This window comes from Triticum aestivum, chromosome 5B, assembly GCF_018294505.1.
Source record: "Triticum aestivum cultivar Chinese Spring chromosome 5B, IWGSC CS RefSeq v2.1, whole genome shotgun sequence".
NCBI lineage: Eukaryota > Viridiplantae > Streptophyta > Magnoliopsida > Poales > Poaceae > Triticum > Triticum aestivum.
The window spans coordinates 302,962,167-302,980,946 of record NC_057807.1 but is presented as its reverse complement, the minus strand read 5'-3'; the positions used below and the strand labels follow the sequence as shown (position 1 = coordinate 302,980,946).

The 18,780-nt window shown below is 46.3% G+C and overlaps 1 protein-coding gene across 1 annotated transcript; it reads right to left on the bottom strand.

Moving 5' to 3' along the window:
• Window positions 1-17,511: 17,511 nt before the first annotated feature.
• Window positions 17,512-18,551, bottom strand: LOC123111524 (ribulose bisphosphate carboxylase small subunit, chloroplastic 3-like). Its single transcript, XM_044532328.1, has 2 exons — window positions 18,247-18,551; window positions 17,512-18,121 (listed from the first exon to the last, which is right to left on the bottom strand). Exons 1-2 carry the CDS (start codon window positions 18,391-18,393, stop codon window positions 17,741-17,743), a joined length of 528 nt encoding a protein of 175 aa, XP_044388263.1. The 5' UTR covers window positions 18,394-18,551; the 3' UTR covers window positions 17,512-17,740.
• Window positions 18,552-18,780: the final 229 nt, after the last annotated feature.

The window sequence follows — 18,780 nt, the reverse complement described above, 5'->3', positions numbered from 1 at the left end:
GTATATGTCATCCGCATCATGATAACAACATTTAAAATGTTTAAAATTGTGTTTGCTTTAAACTACTAAATGACATGGGGACTTTCCGGAATTTTTGTTTGTTGTTTCCGGCCTCATTTAAAATTGCCTAGCTAGGTAGTTTTATTATGCTTCATCTCTTGCCATGCCATGCCTCTTTAAACCGGACATGCATCATACTTGATTGTGCATCATGTCATGTTTATGCTTGTGTGTTTACCTTATTGTTTGCTTCTTTTCGGTTTGCTTCTCTCGTTAGCTTTGGTTTCGTTCCGGAGTTGTGAGGATTCGTTCAACTACGTTCGTTTGTCTTCTTCATGGACTCGTTCTTCTTCCTTGCGGGATTTCAGGCAAGATGACTATTACCCTCGATATCACTTCTATCTTTGCTTGCTAGTTGCTCCGTTCTATCGTTATGTTGCGCTACCTATCACTTGCTTACCATGCCTCCCATATTGCCATGTCAGCCTCTAACCTTTTTCACCCTTCCTAGCAAACCATTGCTTGGCTATGTTACCGCTTTGCTCAGCCCCTCTTATAGCATTGTTAGTTGCAGGTGAAGTTGAAGATTGCTCCATGATGGACAGGATTATGTTGGGATATCACAATATCTCTTATTTAATTAATGCATCTATATACTTGGTAAAGGGTGGAAGACTCAGCCTTATGCCTGGTGTTTTGTTCCACTCTTGCCGCCCTAGTTCCGTCATACCGGTGTTATGTTCCTTGATTTTGCGTTCCTTACGCGGTTGGGTGATTTATGGGACCCCCTTGATAGTTTGCTTTGAAAAAAACTCCTCCAGCAAGGCCCAACATTGGTTTTAACATTTGCCACCTAAGCCTTTTTCCCTTGGGTTCTGCAGACTCAAGGGTCATCTTTATTTTACCCCCCGGGCCAGTGCTCCTCCGAGTGTTGGTCCAAACTAGAGCACCGTGCGGGACCATTCCTTGGCAACTTGGATTACGTCGTTACCTGTACGCTTCGCTTATCCGGTGTGCCCTGAGAACGAGATATGTGCAGCTCCTATCGGGATTTGTCGGCACAGTGGGTGGTCTTGCTGGTCTTGCTTTACCATCGTCGAAATGTCTTGTAAACCGGGATTCCGAGTCTGATCGGGTCTTCCTGGGAGAAGGTATATCCTTTGTTGACCGTGAGAGCTTGTGATGGGCTAAGTTGGGACACCCCTGCAGGGTATATTATCTTTCGAAAGCCATGCCCGCGGTTATGTGGCAGATGGGAATTTGTTAATGTCCGGTTGTAGATAACTTGACACCAGATCCGAATTTAAACGCATCAACCGTGTGTGTAGCCGTGATGGTCTCTTTTCGGCGGAGTCCGGGAAGTGAACACGGTTTTGGGTTATGTTTGACGTAAGTAGGAGTTCAGGATCACTTCTTGATCATTGCTAGTTCACGACCGTTCCGTTTGCTCTCTTCTCGCTCTTATTTGCGTATGTTAGCCACCATATTTGCTTAGTGCTTGCTGCAACTCCACCTCATTACCACTTCCTACCCATAAGCTTAAATAGTCTTGATCTCGCGGGTTTTGATATTGCTGAGTCCTCGTGATTCACCAGATACTATCACAACAGTTGCAGGTTCCGATGATACCAGTGCAGGTGATGCAACCGAGCTCAGATGGGAGCTCAGCGAAGATCTTGGTTGTTGCTACGTTTCGTTTCTTACTGATCAGTAGTGGAGCCCAGTTGGGACGATCGGGGATCTAGCAGTTGGGTTATCTTCTTTTCTTTTGGCTTCGTCCGTAGTCGGACTATATGTGTGTACTCTAAATGATGTATGATTTTTTATATGTTCATTGTGTGAAGTGGCGATTGTAAGCCAACTCTTTATCCCATTCTTATTCATTACATGGGATTGTGTGAAGATGACCCTTCTTGCGACAAAACCACAATGCGGTTATGCCTCTAAGTCGTGCTTCGACACGTGGGAGATATAGCTGCATCGTGGGTGTTACAAAACTATTGGGTACACCTTCTATCATAGATTCGAAGGCAAGATATTCGTTTCTAAGAATGGATCCTTTCTATAGAAGGAGTTTCTCTCGAAAGAAGTGAGTGGGAGGAAAGTAGAGCTTGATGAGGTAATAGTACCTTCTCCCGAATTGGAAAGTAGTTCATCACAGAAATTAGTTCTAGTGATTCCTACACCAATTTGTGAGGAAGTAATGATGATGATCATGAAACTTCAGATCAAGTTACTATAGAACATCATAGGTCTTCCAGAGTAAGGTCCGCACCAGAGTGGTACAGTAATCCTATTCTAGAAGTCATGCTACTAGACCATGATGAACCTACAAACTATGAGGAAGCGATGATAAGCCCAGATTCCACGAAATGGCTCGAGGCCATGAAATCTGAGACAGGATCCATGTATGAGAACAAAGTATGGACTTTAGTGGACTTGCCCGATGATCGGCAAGCCATAGAAAATAAATAGATCTTCAAGAGGAAGATAGACGCTGATAGTAGTGTTACTATCTTCAAAGCTCGACTTATCGCAAAAGGGTTTCTGACAAGTTCAAGGTGTTGACTACAATGAGATTTTCTCAACTGTAGCCATGCTTAAATCCGTCCGAATCATGTTAGTAATTGCCATATTTTATGAAATCTGGCAAATGGATGTCAAAAGTTCATTCCTTAAATGGATATTTCTTAAAGAAAAGTTGTATATGATGCAACGAGAAGGTTTTGTCGATCCTAAAGGTACTAACAAGGTGTGCAAGCTCCAGCGATCCATCTATGGACTGGTGCAAGCATCTCAGAGTTGGAATAAACGCTTTGATAGTGTGATCAAAGCATATGGTTTTATACAGACTTTTGGAAAGGACTGTATTTACAAGAAAGTGAGTGGGAGCTCTGTAGTATTTCTAATATTATATGTGGATGACATATTGTTGATTGGAAATGATATAGAATTTCGGGATAGCATAAAAGGATACTTGAATAAGAGTTTGTCAAAGAAAGACCTCGGTGAAGTTGCTTATATATTGGGCATCAAGATCTATAGATATAGATCAAGACGCTTGATAAGTTTTTTCAATGAATACATACCTTGACAAGTTTTTGAAAGAGTTCAAAATGGATCAGTCAAAGAAGGAGTTCTTGTCTGTATAACAAGGTGTAACATTGAGTAGGACTCAAAACCCGACCAGAGCAGAAAATAGAAAGAGAATGAAAGTCATTCCCTATGCCTCAGTCATAGGTTCTATAAAGTATGCTATGTTGTGTACCAAACCTATTGTGTACCTTGCCATGAGTTTGGAAAAAAAAGGGTACAATAGTGATCTAGGAGTAGATCACTGGACATCGGTCAAAATTATCCTCAGTGAGAACTAAGGAAATGTTTCTCGGTTATGGGGTGATAAAGAGTTCATCGTAAAGAGTTACGTCGATGCAAGCTTTTTACACCGATCCAGATGACTTTAAGTCTCAATATGGATACATATTGAAAGTGGGAGAAATTAGCTGGAGTAGCTCCATGCAGACCATTGTAGGCATAGAAAATTTGCAAAATACATACTGCTCTGAATGAGACAAACCCGTTGACTAAACTTCTCTCATAAGAAAAACATGATCACACCTTAGTACTCTTTGGGTGTTAATCACATAGCAATGTGAACTATATTATTGACTCTAGTAAACCCTTTGGTTGTTGGTCACATGGTGATGTGAACTATGGGTGTTAATCACATACAGATGTGAACTATTGATGTTAAATCACATGGCAATGTGAACTAGATTATTGACTCTAGTGCAAGTGGGAGTCTAAAGGAAATATGCCCTAGAGGCAATAATAAAGTTGTTATTTATATTTCCTTATTTCATGATAAATGTTTATTATTCATGCTAGAACTGTATTAACCGGAAACTTAGTACATGTGTGAATACATAGACAAAAGATATTGTCCCTAGTATGCCTCTACTTGACTAGCCCGTTAATCAAAGATGGTTATGTTTCCTGACCATAGACATGTGTTGTCATTTGATGAATGGGATCACATGATTAGGAGAATGATGTGATGGACACGACCAATCCGTTAGCTTAGCATTATGATCATTACAGTTTCATTGCTACTGCTTTCTTCATGACTTATACATGTTCCTCAGACTATGAGATTATGCAACTCCCGAATACCGGAGGAACACCTTGTGTTCTATCAAACATCACAACGTAACTGGGTGATTATAAATATTCTCTACATGTGTCTCCGGAGGTATTTGTTGGGTTGGCATAGATCGAGAATATTATTTGTTACTCCGTGTTTCGGAGAGGTATCTCTGGGCCCTCTCGGTAATGCACATCATATTAAGCCTTGCAAGCAATGTGACTAATGAGTTAGTTAAGGGATGATGCACTACGGAACGAGTAAAGAGACTTGCCGGTAACGATATTGAACTAGGTATGATGATACCGATGATCGAATCTCGGGCCAGTAACATACCGATGACAAAGGGAACAACACATGTTGTTATGCGGTTTGACTGACAAAGATCTTCGTAGAATATGTAGGAGCCAATATGAGCATCCAGGTTCTGCTATTGGTTATTGACCGGAGATGTGTCTCGGTCATGTCTACATAGTTCTCGAACCCGTAGGGTCCGCACGCTTAACGTTTGATGACAATTTGTATTATGAGTTATGTGATTTGATGACCGAAGTTTGTACGGAGTCCCGTATGAGATCATAGACATGACGAGGAGTCTCTAAATGGTCGAGACATAAAGATTCATATATTGGAGGGTTGCATTTGGACATGGGAATGGTTCCGAGTGGTTCGGGCATTTTTCTGGAGTACAGGGAGGTTACCGGAACCCCCCGGGAGAAGTAATGGGACTATTGGGCCTTATTGGAGGAGAGGAGAGAGGCCACAAGGGATGGGAGTGCCCTCCCCTTGCCCAAACCGAATTGGACTAGGGGAGGGGGTCGGCCCCCCTCTTTCCTTCTCCCTCTCTCTCCCTTCCCTTTCCCTCCGGTGGAAGAAAGGAAAAAGGAGGGCCGAATCCTACTTGGACTAGGAGTCCAAGTAGGATTCCCCCTGGCGTGCCCAACCTGCCGGCCTCCTCTCTTCCTCCCTCCTTTATATACGTGGCCAGGGGGCACCCCAAGAAACACAAGTAGATCTTTTAGCCGTGTGCGGTGCCCCCTCCACAGTTTTCCACCTCGGTCATATCGTCATAGTTCTTAGGCGAAGCCCTGCACCGGTAACTTCATCATCACCGTCACCATGCTGTCGTGCTGACGGAAGTCTTCGGCCTCAGCTGGATCTAGAGTTCGAGGGACGTCACCGAGCTGAACGTGTGCAGATCGCGAAGGTGTCGTGCGTTCGGTACTTGATCGGTTGGATCGCGAAGACGTTCGACTACATCAACTGCGTTACATAACGCTTCCGCTTTCGGTCTACGAGGGTACGTGGACACACTCTCCCCCTTTTCTATGCATCACCTAGATAGATCTTGCATGGTCGTAGGAAAATTTTGAAATTACTGTGTTTCCCAACACCTACTTGTGGTGCATTATTCGGTGTTAATTATGCTTAATGCTTGCTTATGAGATTATTCGTTTCTTGGTTGGCCGCTTCCCAATCTTTTTGCTAGCCTTCATTTTGCACCAAGTATGACCTCTACTTGTACATCCAAAATCCTTTAAACCAGTTTTGCCACATGAGTCCACTATATCTACCTATATGCGGTATTCTTTTGTCGTTCTAAGCAAATTTGCATCTGCCATCTCTAATTTTCAAAATGAACTTCTCTTTTGTGTGTTTGTTTTGCTCGTGGAACGGTAACGGGTAGCTAATATTTCCATGCTAGATGTGTTATTCTCACGATGAGTGTTTATTCACTTGTCATTGCGCGAGAGTAGGGCAAAGGTATTAGGGATGCTCAGTCCCGAAATGCAAAAATGAATTTACTTTATGTTGTCAAATAATAAATTCCTTGGAAAAGTGTTGGTATGGAGGGCACCCGTGGATACAGCTAGCCATGGAAAGTGAAAGTTATGGTGGGAAAAGGAACAAACTTTATTTTCTTTTTGGCAACCGCCTATGATATATCTAGCATGGAAAGTGTTGGGATGCTCCAAGTCGTTTTCGTTGGTGGGATGGATACACCTCCCAAAATGTTTTTATCTCTAATTTTTCGCTTTGAGCTCTGGCACCTCTACAAATCACTACTTCCCTCCGCGCAGGGCCTTTCTTTTCCTTTATGCAATTTTTATTTTTGAAATTGAGTCTCCATCCTCTCTTATAAAAGCACCAACTGGGGGACAATATAATCGTACTTAAGTATTGAGTGTAGCTAATATTCGAGTGTGTTTCATGAATGGATCAATGTTTGAGCATGATGGGCTAGGGATAACTTGTTTTAGCATTGATATTTTGAAAGAAATGGTTGCTTGTTGATATGCTTGAGTATCTAAATTATTATGTCAAAACTAGATTATTGCTTTGAATCACATAAAAGTACAAATGTCCATGCTATGAAGAAAAGAATATGATATGACATGATAAACAACACTCCACATCAAAAATTCTGTTATATCACTTACCTACTCGAGGACGACCAGGAGTTAAGCTTGGGGATGTTGATACGTCTCCAACGTACCTATAATTTTTGATTATTCCATGTTGTTTTATTATCAATCTTGGATGTTTTATAATCATTATATAGTCATTTTATATCATTTTTCGGTACTAACCTATACACATAGTGCCAAGTGCCAGTTGTTGTTTTCTGCATGTTTTTCTACATCGCAGGAAATCAATATCAGATGAGGTCAAAATGCCACACCAATTTATGATGATTTTTTACGGGCCAGAAGGAACACAACGGGCCCTAGTTGCTCCTGGGGGGAGTCCCGAGGAGGGGACAACCCACCAGGGTGCGCTAGAAGGCCCAGGCGTGCCCGGGTGGGTTGTGCCCACTCGGGTTCCCCCTGAACCGACTCTTTGCTCTATAAGTACCCCAATATTCCAGAAACCCTAGGGGAGTCGGCAAAATTTTCATCCAGCCACCTTAGAGTCCAGAACCACGAGATCCAATCTAGACACCATCACGAAGGGGTTCACCACTTCCATTGGTGCCTCTCTAATGATGCGTGAGTAGTTCTTTGTAGACCTTCGGGTCTATAGTTAGTAGCTAGATGGCTTCCTCTCTCTCTCTTGATTATCAACACAATGATCTCTTGGAGATCCATATGATGTAAGTCTTTCGGCGGTGTGTTTGTTGGGATCTGATGAACTTCGAGTTTATGATCAGTTATATCTTTTTATATCCATGAAAGTAATTTGAGTTATTTGATCTCTTATATGCATGATCTCTTATAGCCTCATATTTTTTCTCCAATATTTGGGTTTTGTTTGGCCAACTTGATCTATTTATCTTGCAATGGGAAGAGGTGCCCGGTAGTGGGTTCGATCTTACGGTGCTTGATCCCGGTGACAGAAAGGGAACCGACATGTATGTATAGTTGCTACTAAGGATAAAAAGACGGAATCCATATCTGCCACAATAGATAAACGGATCTTGTCTACATCATGTCATTGTTCTTATTGCATTACTCCGTTTTTCCATGAACTTAATACACTAGATGCATGCTGGATAGCGGTCGATGTGTGGAGTAATAGTAGTAGATGCAGGCAGGAGTCGGTCTACTAATCTTGGACGTGATGCCTATGTAATGATCATTGCCTGGATATCGTCATGATTATTTGAAGTTATATCAATTTCCCAACAGTAATTCACCCACCATTTGATATCTTTCTCGAGAGAAGCCACTAGTGAAACCTACGTCCCCCGGGTCTTCTTTCTCATATATTTGCCTTGCGATCTACTTTTTCCTTGCGTTTATTTTCAGATCTATTAAACCAAACAATACAAAAATACCTTGCTGCAATTTATTTGTTTCGCGATCTATTTACCCTATCTACAAATTTATCTCACGTCCTTTGCCTATCTTGAGGCGCCATACCCCGAAAGGGATTGACAACCCCTTTAACACGTCGGGTTGCGAGATGTTGTTATTTGTGTGCACGGGCTGTTTACGTTGTGTTGCTTGGTTCTCCTACTGGTTCGATAACCTTGGTTTCATATCTGAGGAAAATACCTACCATCGCTGTGTTTTATCACCCCTTCCTCTTTGGGGAAATACCGGCGTAGCTTCAAGCGACATCACACTTGTATCACCATCTCTTCGCTGAACTAGTGCACCTATACAATTTACCATTGTACTGGGTGTGTTGGGGACACAAGAGATTCTTTGTTATTTGGTTGCATGGTTGTTTGAGATATACCATCTTCATCCTACGCGTCCCACCGATTGATAAACATTAAATCATCCACTTGAGGGAAATTTGCTACTGTCCTACAAAACCCTGCACTTGGAGGCCCAACACGAGTCTACTAGAAGAAGGTTGCATAGTAGACATCAATACCTGGCTAACAAAACTTTAGCCAGTGTGCAACCTAAGCTTTCTAATTCCCCATGCTAGAAAACTCTCTTGAAAGTAAAAGACCTATATATGATTGGTAGGATGATCAAGGTTGTGTTTGGTGATTTAGCTAGATTGTGGAAAGACTCCATTAATGGGCTGGTCCCATTTAATGAGCAATTCCCACAACTCTTTGGTATTTGCACTGAACAAGACTGCATTGTTGACATGTTTTGTGTTGTCGATTCTTCTTCTTTCTTTCGAAGGGACTTAATCCAGTGCTTGTAGGACAATGGCACGAGATGTGTAGATGCATGGCTAGTCTCCAGCTTACTGTTGTGAGATACACTGTGTATTGGGGTTTTAATAAAACTACCAAATACTCGACTAAGTCCATGTATGAGTGGTTAGAAAACCCCTTAGTAGTTACAATTTCGAATGAATTGGGGAGACTAAGCTACCGTTTAAGATCCAACTCGTCTTATGGCAAATGTTCCAAGAAGCAGTGCTCTCTAGGCAAGTCGTGAAACATAGGAAATGGCCTGGTAACCCATGTTGCTCCTTTTGTAGATAGATTGAAACTTCACAACACCATTTCTTTGCATGCCCTATTGCTCGACTAGTTTGGATATCCATTGGTGTAGTGCTCGGAACAGATGTATGTCCTAACAATCAATGGCAATATTTTTCTTGGTGTTATACTTTTCTTCATGTTGGGGGGAAGTTCTATACTATTGGCCTTGCTGCTGTTACGTGGTCCATTTGGCTTGCTCGAAATCGAGCGACCTTCAAGAACAAGTTGATTAAGACCCCTTTTGAGATTGTATTTTCTGCTTGTTCTTTTATGTTATATATTGGGCAGGACTTCTTCTGGAGGGCGATGTGAAGACAATGCGGACCTGGGCTACGATGATCTGTCCTAAAACGGTGAACCTGGTGTGGATTTGTGATGCGTCACGAAGGCCGATTGAAGGAGAATGAGAGGTGTTATGTTGGCTACTCCAGGGGGATCCCTCTTTGTGTTCGCTGTCTGCAAATTTATCTAGCCTATTTCATTTTGCTAGTTGTGGATTTTGCTTATATGAGTACTTGTTGCTTCTGTCATTATTACCCGGGCTTTTAGTAGGGCTAGGATGTTGTGGTGTTGTCTAGGTTTTGGCCCCATCGTGTTCGTTTCTATATCGGGCGAATGCACTTAGTTTTCTAGCAAGTGCTCTTATCTCGCTATCCTATCTTTCATGTCCCCAGTAAGTCTCTGGAACTGTTGTATTTTCATTTATTTGAATGGAAAGGGGGTGCCTGGTTAAAAAAATGCATATTAATATACCCTGTCTAATGCTTTCCATTTTTAGAAAATACCATACCTTCTGTGCAACTGAGCAAAGGAAGTCGGGCCCTTGTACATAAGATAGTCGGGAATAGAGGGAGGCAGGGCATGTAGTGTGAAGGTGGAAGGATGAAAACTTCACACTTCATTCAACACCATACAAGGAGGTCGATCAGTCAGTTCACCTCCCTAAATCAGTTTTGACCACTTTCGCCTCCCCTTGTGGCCTCTTGACCTCTTTGGCATAGAGGTTATAAGGGGGCTAATGGCCAGACTGGGAAATTGCACAAAGAGTTGAACACTTCACTCCCTCTCATTGCTAATCGGCATGAGTAGCATCAATGACAAGGACGCCTCCGCTTCCTATGTGTTGATCATGCATTTACCTGATGGTATTTGTGTTTGCTCCTTGTATGTTCAGTTTCTCGTACGGTCAGTATTACTAGTGTAAGTGTCATTATGTTATTCTTTCTTTTCTAGAACACGCACAGGCATGTGTATCGTCATTTTATAGAAGAAGGGGCAAGACGCCTATCCACAGTTTTACATCTCTGGCGACCGCCATCCATCCAAAATACACTAAGGAACTACTCACTAGAGACCCGCCTAAACAACGCCGAGAAGAACGACATCACATCACCGCAGAAGAGCTTAGCTAGTTTCCAAGACTTTCCTTCCTCGGGAATCCTCCTAAGTATGAACCCCATAGAAGGAGACGCATTATTTGCTTCCAAATTTCCCACAACACTAGGATGGTCATGGAATTGAAATCCTTCCTTGACTGAGCTGTTGGTTGCAACAATGTGGATCAAATTAGCACACCATCCGTAGTCGTTGGAACCCAACCCTCCTTGCCCCAAGCCAAAATAGCTTCGTACCGAACCTGCCTGGCAAACACGCAGACAACAAGGAGATGATCCATTGATTTCGGGTGTTGGTTGCACAAAGGGAAAGCGCTCTGGTGTGGTAGCCCTCGCCTGGCTAGCTTGTCGGACATTCAACATCGATTACACAAAGCTAGCCAGGAGAAGAAGCGGCATCTCAGTGAGGCACGGGACTCCCATACAACCATAGCCATCAGGTCAAGTTGAAGGCTGGCAAACCTGCACGTGTAGGCTGAACGTGCAGAATACACGCCATTGGGCAACCAAGCCCATCTCACAATTTCCACCACGCCCGGCTATAGGGTGACCACGCTGACTTGCTCCCATAGTTGCAGGTACTCCTCAATTTCTTGTCTAAAAACATCCTCAATTTCTGCCGCAGTTAAGTCTGGACCCATGTCACTTGGCCATGCACCGTTTATCGCCTCCTCTGCCATTCTGGCAGCCCTAAATCGTGGTCGGACTCAATCATACAATTTTGAGGCAATCTCCTGACTCCTCATTCCATTAATCCATTAGTCCTCCCAGACGAAAGTACCTTGCCCATCTTCGAGGTCCACGAACACCACGGCCTGATATTGTTAGACTATGTATAACTTCTGTACCTATGTACGTATTGTAACACACTTCCCGGCTCCGATCGGGACAAGGAGCATCGGCTCCGTCTTCTCCACGCCGCCGGCGCCCTCGCTCGGGCGTGACCTCGTGGTCCACACCGCGGCGCCGCCGTCCGCTGCGGATTTCGCAGGCGTCGTCCCGCCGCTCCTGCCGCGAGCGGATCACACCGCCCCGCTGGCGGGGTTGGCGGCGTCCGCCCCGGCCGCGGGCCTTGCGGCGTCCGCACCGGCCGCGAGCTTTGCGGCGCCCGCCCTGGCTGCGGTCCCGCCTCCTCCCGCATCGGCTTCGGTGCCTCCGGCTGCCTCCATGGTGTTTGCACCCCAGGCAGCCTCCTCGATGGGATCGTCTTCGCCGTCGCCGTTTCACTTCGGTCATCTCATCACCATCAAGCTCTCCGCAGACAACTACATCTTCTGGCGTGCGCAGATTCTCCCGCTCTTGGGGAGTCACTACCTGCTAGGCTACGTCGACGGATCGCTTCCCTGCCCACCCGCGCTGGTAGACAGCGTGCACGGTCCGGTCTACAATCGGGCCCATCGCGTCTGGACGGGGCAGGACCAGGCGAACCTCTCCTCCATCCAGGGGTCGCTCTCGCCGGCAGTTGCCGGCCTTGTTGTCTTCGCGAAGACGTCTCATGAGGCCTGGACCATCCTTGAGCGCACCTTTGCAGCGCAGTCCCAGGCTCGTGTCTCTGCACTCCGTCGTCAGCTTGGAGAGTGTCAGAAGCTTGACTCCACGGCCACTGAGTTCTACAACAAGGTCAAGGGCCTTACCGACACATTGGCCTCCATTGGACAGCCCCTCACCGACTCCGAGTTCAACTCGTTTATTGTCAATGGTCTTGATGAGGAGTATGATGCCTTAGTCGAGATCATCAACGAGCGGGGTAACTCGACACCCATGTTGGCACACGAGGTTTTCTCTCGGCTTCTTCTCACTGAGCAACGGGTCGAGACTCGCCGCACCAGGGGCACTGGCTCTCTCTCGGCCAACGTCGCCACCAAGGGTGGCCGCTCTTCTTCATCACCCCGGTCTCCCTTGGGGCTGCCACCGTCGCCCGCCTCGGCCCCCCCACCTACTGCGACCTTACCGGGGGCTGGCGGTCCACGTGTGTGTCAGCTTTGTGGCCGCGATGGGCACTGGGCCTCCAAGTGTCATAAGCGCTTCCAGCGAAGCTTTCTTGGTCTTGGCAATGACGGCAAAGATACACGCAACAATGCCCGTCAGGTCGCCATGGCTGATCGTCCCGCGCCGCAGAAGCACCAGGGACACACTCAGTCCTACTCCATCGATCCACACTGGTACATGGACTCTGGGGCGACAGAGCATCTGACCAGCGAGATGGGGAAGCTTCACACTCGTGAACCCTATCATGGCTCCGACAAGATCCACACCGCCAATGGAGCAGGTATGCACATCTCTCATATTGGTCAAGCATCTCTTCTCACTAGACATGCCAATAGGAGTCTTCAGCTTCGCAATGTTCTTCGCGTTCCATCTGTGACCCGCAATCTTCTTTCAGTTCCTAAACTCACACGTGATAATAATGTACTTTGTGAATTTCACCCTTTTGATCTTTTTATTAAGGATCGGGGCACGAGGGACATTCTTCTTAGTGGGCGGTTGTGCCAGGGCCTCTATCGTCTGGAGCATCCTGGCGTCGCTCGCGTTTTCAGTGGAGTTCGGGTCTCTCCGTCACAGTGGCATGCTCGTCTTGGTCACCCGGCCACACCTATTGTCCGTCATATTTTGCGTCGTCATGAGCTTCCTAGTTTGTCTAGTAATAAAGATGTAGCAGTGTGTGATGCTTGTCAGCAGGGGAAGAGTCATCAACTTCCTTTTTCGGAGTCCAGTCGTGAGGTGAAACATCCGTTAGAACTTGTGTTTTCAGATGTATGGGGTCCTGCTCAGACTTCTGTCAGTGGTCATAATTACTATATCAGTTTCGTTGATGCCTATAGTCGCTTTACCTGGCTTTACCTTATTAAATGCAAATCTGATGTGTTTGATATTTTTGTTCAGTTTCAAAAACATGTTGAACGTCTTCTCAAGCACAAAATTGTTCATGTCCAGTCGGACTAGGGGGGGCGAGTATCGCAACCTCAACTCCTTCTTTCAGTCGCTTGGGATAGCTCATCGTTTAGCATGTCCACATACACATCAGCAGAATGGTTCAGTCGAACGTAAGCATCGTCATATTGTTGAAGCTGGTCTTACTCTTTTGGCCCATGCATCTGTTCCGTTTCGGTTTTGGAGTGATGCTTTCACCACTGCATGCTTTCTCATCAACCGTACTCCTACTCGTGTTTTAAACATGAAGACTCCCATTGAGGTTCTCCTTAATGAACAACCTGATTATACCTTTCTCAAGGTATTTGGGTGTGCTTGCTGGCCGCATCTTCGTCCATATAACAAGCGCAAGCTTGAGTTTCGTTCTAAGAAGTGTGTTTTCCTTGGCTATAGCTCTCTTCATAAAGGTTACAAATGTCTTCATGTTCCCACTAATCGTGTCTATATATCTCGGGACGTCGTGTTTGATGAGCATGTTTTTCCCTTTGCCAACCTTCCTGTGTCCACTGTCGAACCACCATCCCTGCATTCATCCTCTGTTTCTTCTGACCAATTTGATGATGTTGCATACTCTCCTTTGCTGTTACCTAACCATGGTGCAGGAACCGGACGTGGAGCTCGTTTGGAGCTGTTGGAGGATTCACCATCATCATCGTCGTCTTCTGGTGGGCACGTCGATCGCCCTATGTTGCATGGCATTGATTCGCGTGCCCATGCATGGTCACCCGACGAGCCCGTCGCGCCGAGCATCTCCACTGCTCGGTCTGCTACGCCAGTGATCGCCGAGTCTCCAGCGGCTCGGCCTTTTTCACCAGCGGCCGCCGAGTCGCCCGTGGCTCGGCCTGTCACGCCGTCTTCGCCCGCGGCTCGGGTCCTCACGTCGCCTTCATCAGCGGATCGGCCCGCGACACCGGCCGCGCCACGGCCCACTATGCCGAGCTCGCCATCGGCCCGGTCTGGGATGCCGGAGTCGCCAGTTGCTTCGTCTGCTCTGCCAGTTTCGCCGGTGGGCCGGCCTTCTTCGCCGACTGAGTCCGAGGCTACCGTGCCTGGCTCCTCGTCACCGGCTGACTCATCAACGTCGCCGTCCTCCAGCCCGTTGCAGGCTGCTCCGTCGACCTTGGTGGTTCCTGTGTCTCGACCACATACACGCAGTCGCAGTGGCATTTTCAAACCTAAGGAACGTACGGATGGTACGGTTGCTTGGTTGGCTGCTTGTTTGGCTGCTGCTGTTGCGGATCCATCTTCTGAGCCTCGCTCATATCAAGCTGCCCTGCGCATTCCACATTGGCGAGAGGCTATGGAGCAGGAGTTTCATGCTCTTCTTCGTAACAAGACATGGACTCTCGTTCCTCCACCACCACGGGTAAATGTTATTGACTCAAAATGGGTATTCAAAGTGAAGAAGCATTCGGATGGATCTATTGAGCGTTACAAAGCGCGACTTGTTGCTCGCGGTTTTCGGCAGCGTCATGGTCTTGACTATGAGGACACCTTCAGTCCTGTCGTCAAGCCTACCACTATTCGGCTTCTTCTCTCCATTGCTGTTTCTCGTGGTTGGTCACTTCGTCAACTTGATGTGCAGAATGCCTTTCTACATGGATTTTTGGAGGAAGAGGTTTATATGAAACAGCCGCCTGGTTTCTCTGATCCTGATCGTCCTGACTATATCTGTCGTCTTTCCAAAGCACTATATGGTTTGAAGCAAGCTCCTCGTGCCTGGCATGCCCGCCTTGCCTCTGCCCTTCGTGCTCATGGGTTTGTGCCGTCCACTGCTGACACTTCATTATTTCTTCTACAGAAGCCAGAAGTCACTATGTATCTTTTGGTATATGTCAATGATATTATCCTTGTCAGCTCTTCTCAGTATGCTGCTGATGCTCTTGTCTGCTCTCTTGATGCTGATTTTGCGGTCAAAGATCTTGGGAAGCTTCACTACTTTCTTGGAGTTGAGGTCACTTCTCGTGCTACTGGTCTTGTCCTTACGCAGAAGAAGTACTCCTTGGAGTTGTTACAAAAAGCCGGCATGCTGAAGTGCAAACCGACCACCACACCCATGTCGTCTACCGACAAGATAACATCTGTTGATGGTGAGCTTTTGTCTCCTGCGGATGCCACAGAGTACAGAAGCATTGTTGGTGGACTTCAGTACTTGACGATCACGAGACCAGATATCTCTTATGCTGTTAACAGGGTTTGTCAGTATCTTCAGACTCCCAGAGATACTCATTGGGTTGCTGTTAAACGCATTCTTCGTTATGTTCAGTTCACTCTGACTTTTGGTATGCATATTCGGCCGACTTCCTCTCGGGTCCTTTCGGCCTTCTCTGATGCAGATTGGGCTGGTAGCCCAGATGACAGGCGATTCACGGGGGGTTATGCAGTATTCTTTGGCTCTAATTTGATCGCCTGGAGTGCTCGGAAACAGGCTACTGTGTCACGTAGCAGTACTGAAGCTGAGTACAAGGCTGTGGCTAATGCTACTGCAGAGATTATTTGGGTGCAGTCTTTGCTTCAGGAGTTGGGTTTGTCTCAACCACAGCCTCCTATTCTTTGGTGTGATAACATCGGTGCTACATACCTTTCTGCAAATCCAGTATTTCATGCCCGAACGAAACACATTGAAGTTGACTATCACTTTGTACGGGAACGTGTATCACAGAAGCAACTCCAGATCAAGTTTATCTCGTCTAAGGATCAACTTGCAGACATCTTCACTAAGCCTTTACCACTGCCACAGTTTGAGGCTTGTAGGCTCAATCTTACCCTTCTCAGTTCTTTAGAAAGTGGCTAAGATTGAGGGAGGGTGTTAGACTATGTATAACTTCTGTACCTATGTACGTATTGTAACACAACCATTATATATAATGAGATAAGCCACCCCTAGAGGGTCGTGCTGGTTTCCAAAACTTATTGTCTTACAGATATATAGCACAAGACTCCGGCGGCACATTGAGATGGAACTCCGCCCACGGTCGGGATCCATCGACACGGTTTAGCCATAGCCATCTCGCACGAGGTGCAAAGTTGAGCCAGCGCAGATTGGGTATGGCTAATCTACCCGACCACTTCAGAGTACACACTGTGCTCCAAGACACAACACAATGTCTACCTCTCGCGTCTGCACTCCCAGCCCACAGGAACCCTTCAAGATTTTGATTACACTAGTTATAACCTTTGATGGCACATCGCGGGCGATCATGGCATGGATGTGCATCGCACATAGCACTGATAGGACAAGAACCAGACGCAAATCCTTGTCCATGGAAGCGGCTCTCCATGTTGGTAATTTGCTGGGGGGAAATAGTGGTTGCATCGAACTTCGGTGCACCCACACAGCGAACAATAAATTCAAAAAAAAAAAATGAAACTTCATGGATGTGATTATGAGCAAACGTTTTAGGAGCTTGCAAAGTTTGGTCACCAAAAAATATCAAATGGTCTCCATACAAAACGAAATACAAATGATGCCCTGCATCCAAGTTTACTGTCCACATGTATCAGCACAAACCTTTTTTTTGTACAGAGCTCCTCAGACGTCATTTGGCCATCAAATTTTGCAAGCACCTAAACATTTGGTGATAATCACATCCATAAAGTTTCAGATTTAAAAAAAAATGCTAAGTTTTTTATCGTGGGTGCACCGAGGGTGCAAAGCCCGTGGGTGCACGAAAACCACACTCAATTTGTTGGCGATCCCATCCACAATCTCTTGGAATTGCACCGTTGTTGCCTTCCTTAAGCAAAGTGGAAGTCTCAACTGTGCATCCAAGTCCATCCCAAACTAGATCCACCTAATCCTTAGAACATCTAATCGGCAGAATCACACACTTTGCCGGGTTGATCCTTAAACCAGAAGCTTAAAGTCCTCAAGAATAGCCGCACACATCACAATGTCCCGATCCAAGGGCTTCAGGAAGAGCATGACATCATCGGCCTATATCGACATACGGTGGGAGAGTCCACGGTTACTCAGGGTAGAAAGCATCCATGCTCAGTCGCAAACCGGAACAGATAATGAAGGGCCTCCATCACAATATGTTATTCTTGATTGCTCATCGTTCCAACATAAACTATGTCTAGCGACGGAAATAAAAGGTGCGTGTGCGGTGGCAAAGATGTTTCTCATTAATTACCCAAATACATAGTCGACAGATTGTACTTATAATATTATGTGCATGTGCATATACATAGCCATCGGTAGCATTCACATACGAGCATGCTTTCTCGAGTCATGTCGGGAACATGGACATACACATATTCTTATCTTAGGAACAAACAAGAAAGATAAATGGAAAAGGAAAACCCAAAGCAATGTCAGAGTTGACAAAACCGCAATGGCACTTTATATGTGGCCCGTGGTGAGTGAGCTGTTTAGGCCTTGCCGGACTCCTCGCAGCCCGGTGGCTTGAAGGCGATGAAGCTGACGCACTGCACCTGGCGCATGTTGTCGAATCCGATGATGCGGACATACGCGTCAGGGTACTCCTTCTTGACCTCCTCCACCTCGTTGATCACCTGCGTGGCGTCGGTGCACCCGAACATAGGCAGCTTCCACATTGTCCAGTACCGGCCATCGTAGTACCCAGGGGATGCGTTGTGCTCACGGAAGATAAACCCAACCTTGCTGAACTCGAGGCAAGGCACCCACTTGGAGCGGATCAGGTAGTCGACCTGCTTGAGGAGGGCCTCTGTGCTGAGCGGTGGCAGGTAGGACAGGGTCTCGAACTTCTTAATGCCCTCGATGGGCCACACCTGCAAATAAGATTGACATTTTTGATACATTAACAGGCTAGAATTCTAGTTCTACACAATTGATGTTATTGACTTCCGTCCGTCAGCTAGAAAATGAGTAGAAAGACAGAGACGATGTTGTTTACCTGCATGCACCTGATCCTTCCACCGTTGCTGACGCTGCCGAGGCTAGCGCCGTTGGAGCGGCGGCTGACGGGGAGGCCGGCGGTGGACTTGAGCCCCTGGAAAGGAGCGACGGAGGTGGCCGACGAGGCCATCACGGTGGGGGCCATGGCTGTACTATGTAGGTATATAGCTTGCTAGGAGGAGGCACTCTGGCTTGAGGACTGCTGCGTTGGGTCAGCAAGGCTTATATAACCCTTGGGCCCTTGCTGAGCAACAAGAAGATGGGGAAGGGGTGGCTGATGTTCCGCGGCGGCGATTAGCCCCCGCGCATCATCGGCATCCTGATAAGGTCGGGATAAACAACCACATGTCTGCGCGCCTTATCCTCTGCACCATCCAATCAACGGCCCTGTGCCCTGCTAGCTGCTGGTCCTACTCCTTCCTGGCTACTTGCACTCGTGCCAATTTGCATTATTCTCTAGGTTTGCTGTACCGTATATATGACGAGACAGTGAGATGTATCAGCATCCCTTTTTCTTTTCTTTTTTTTGCGG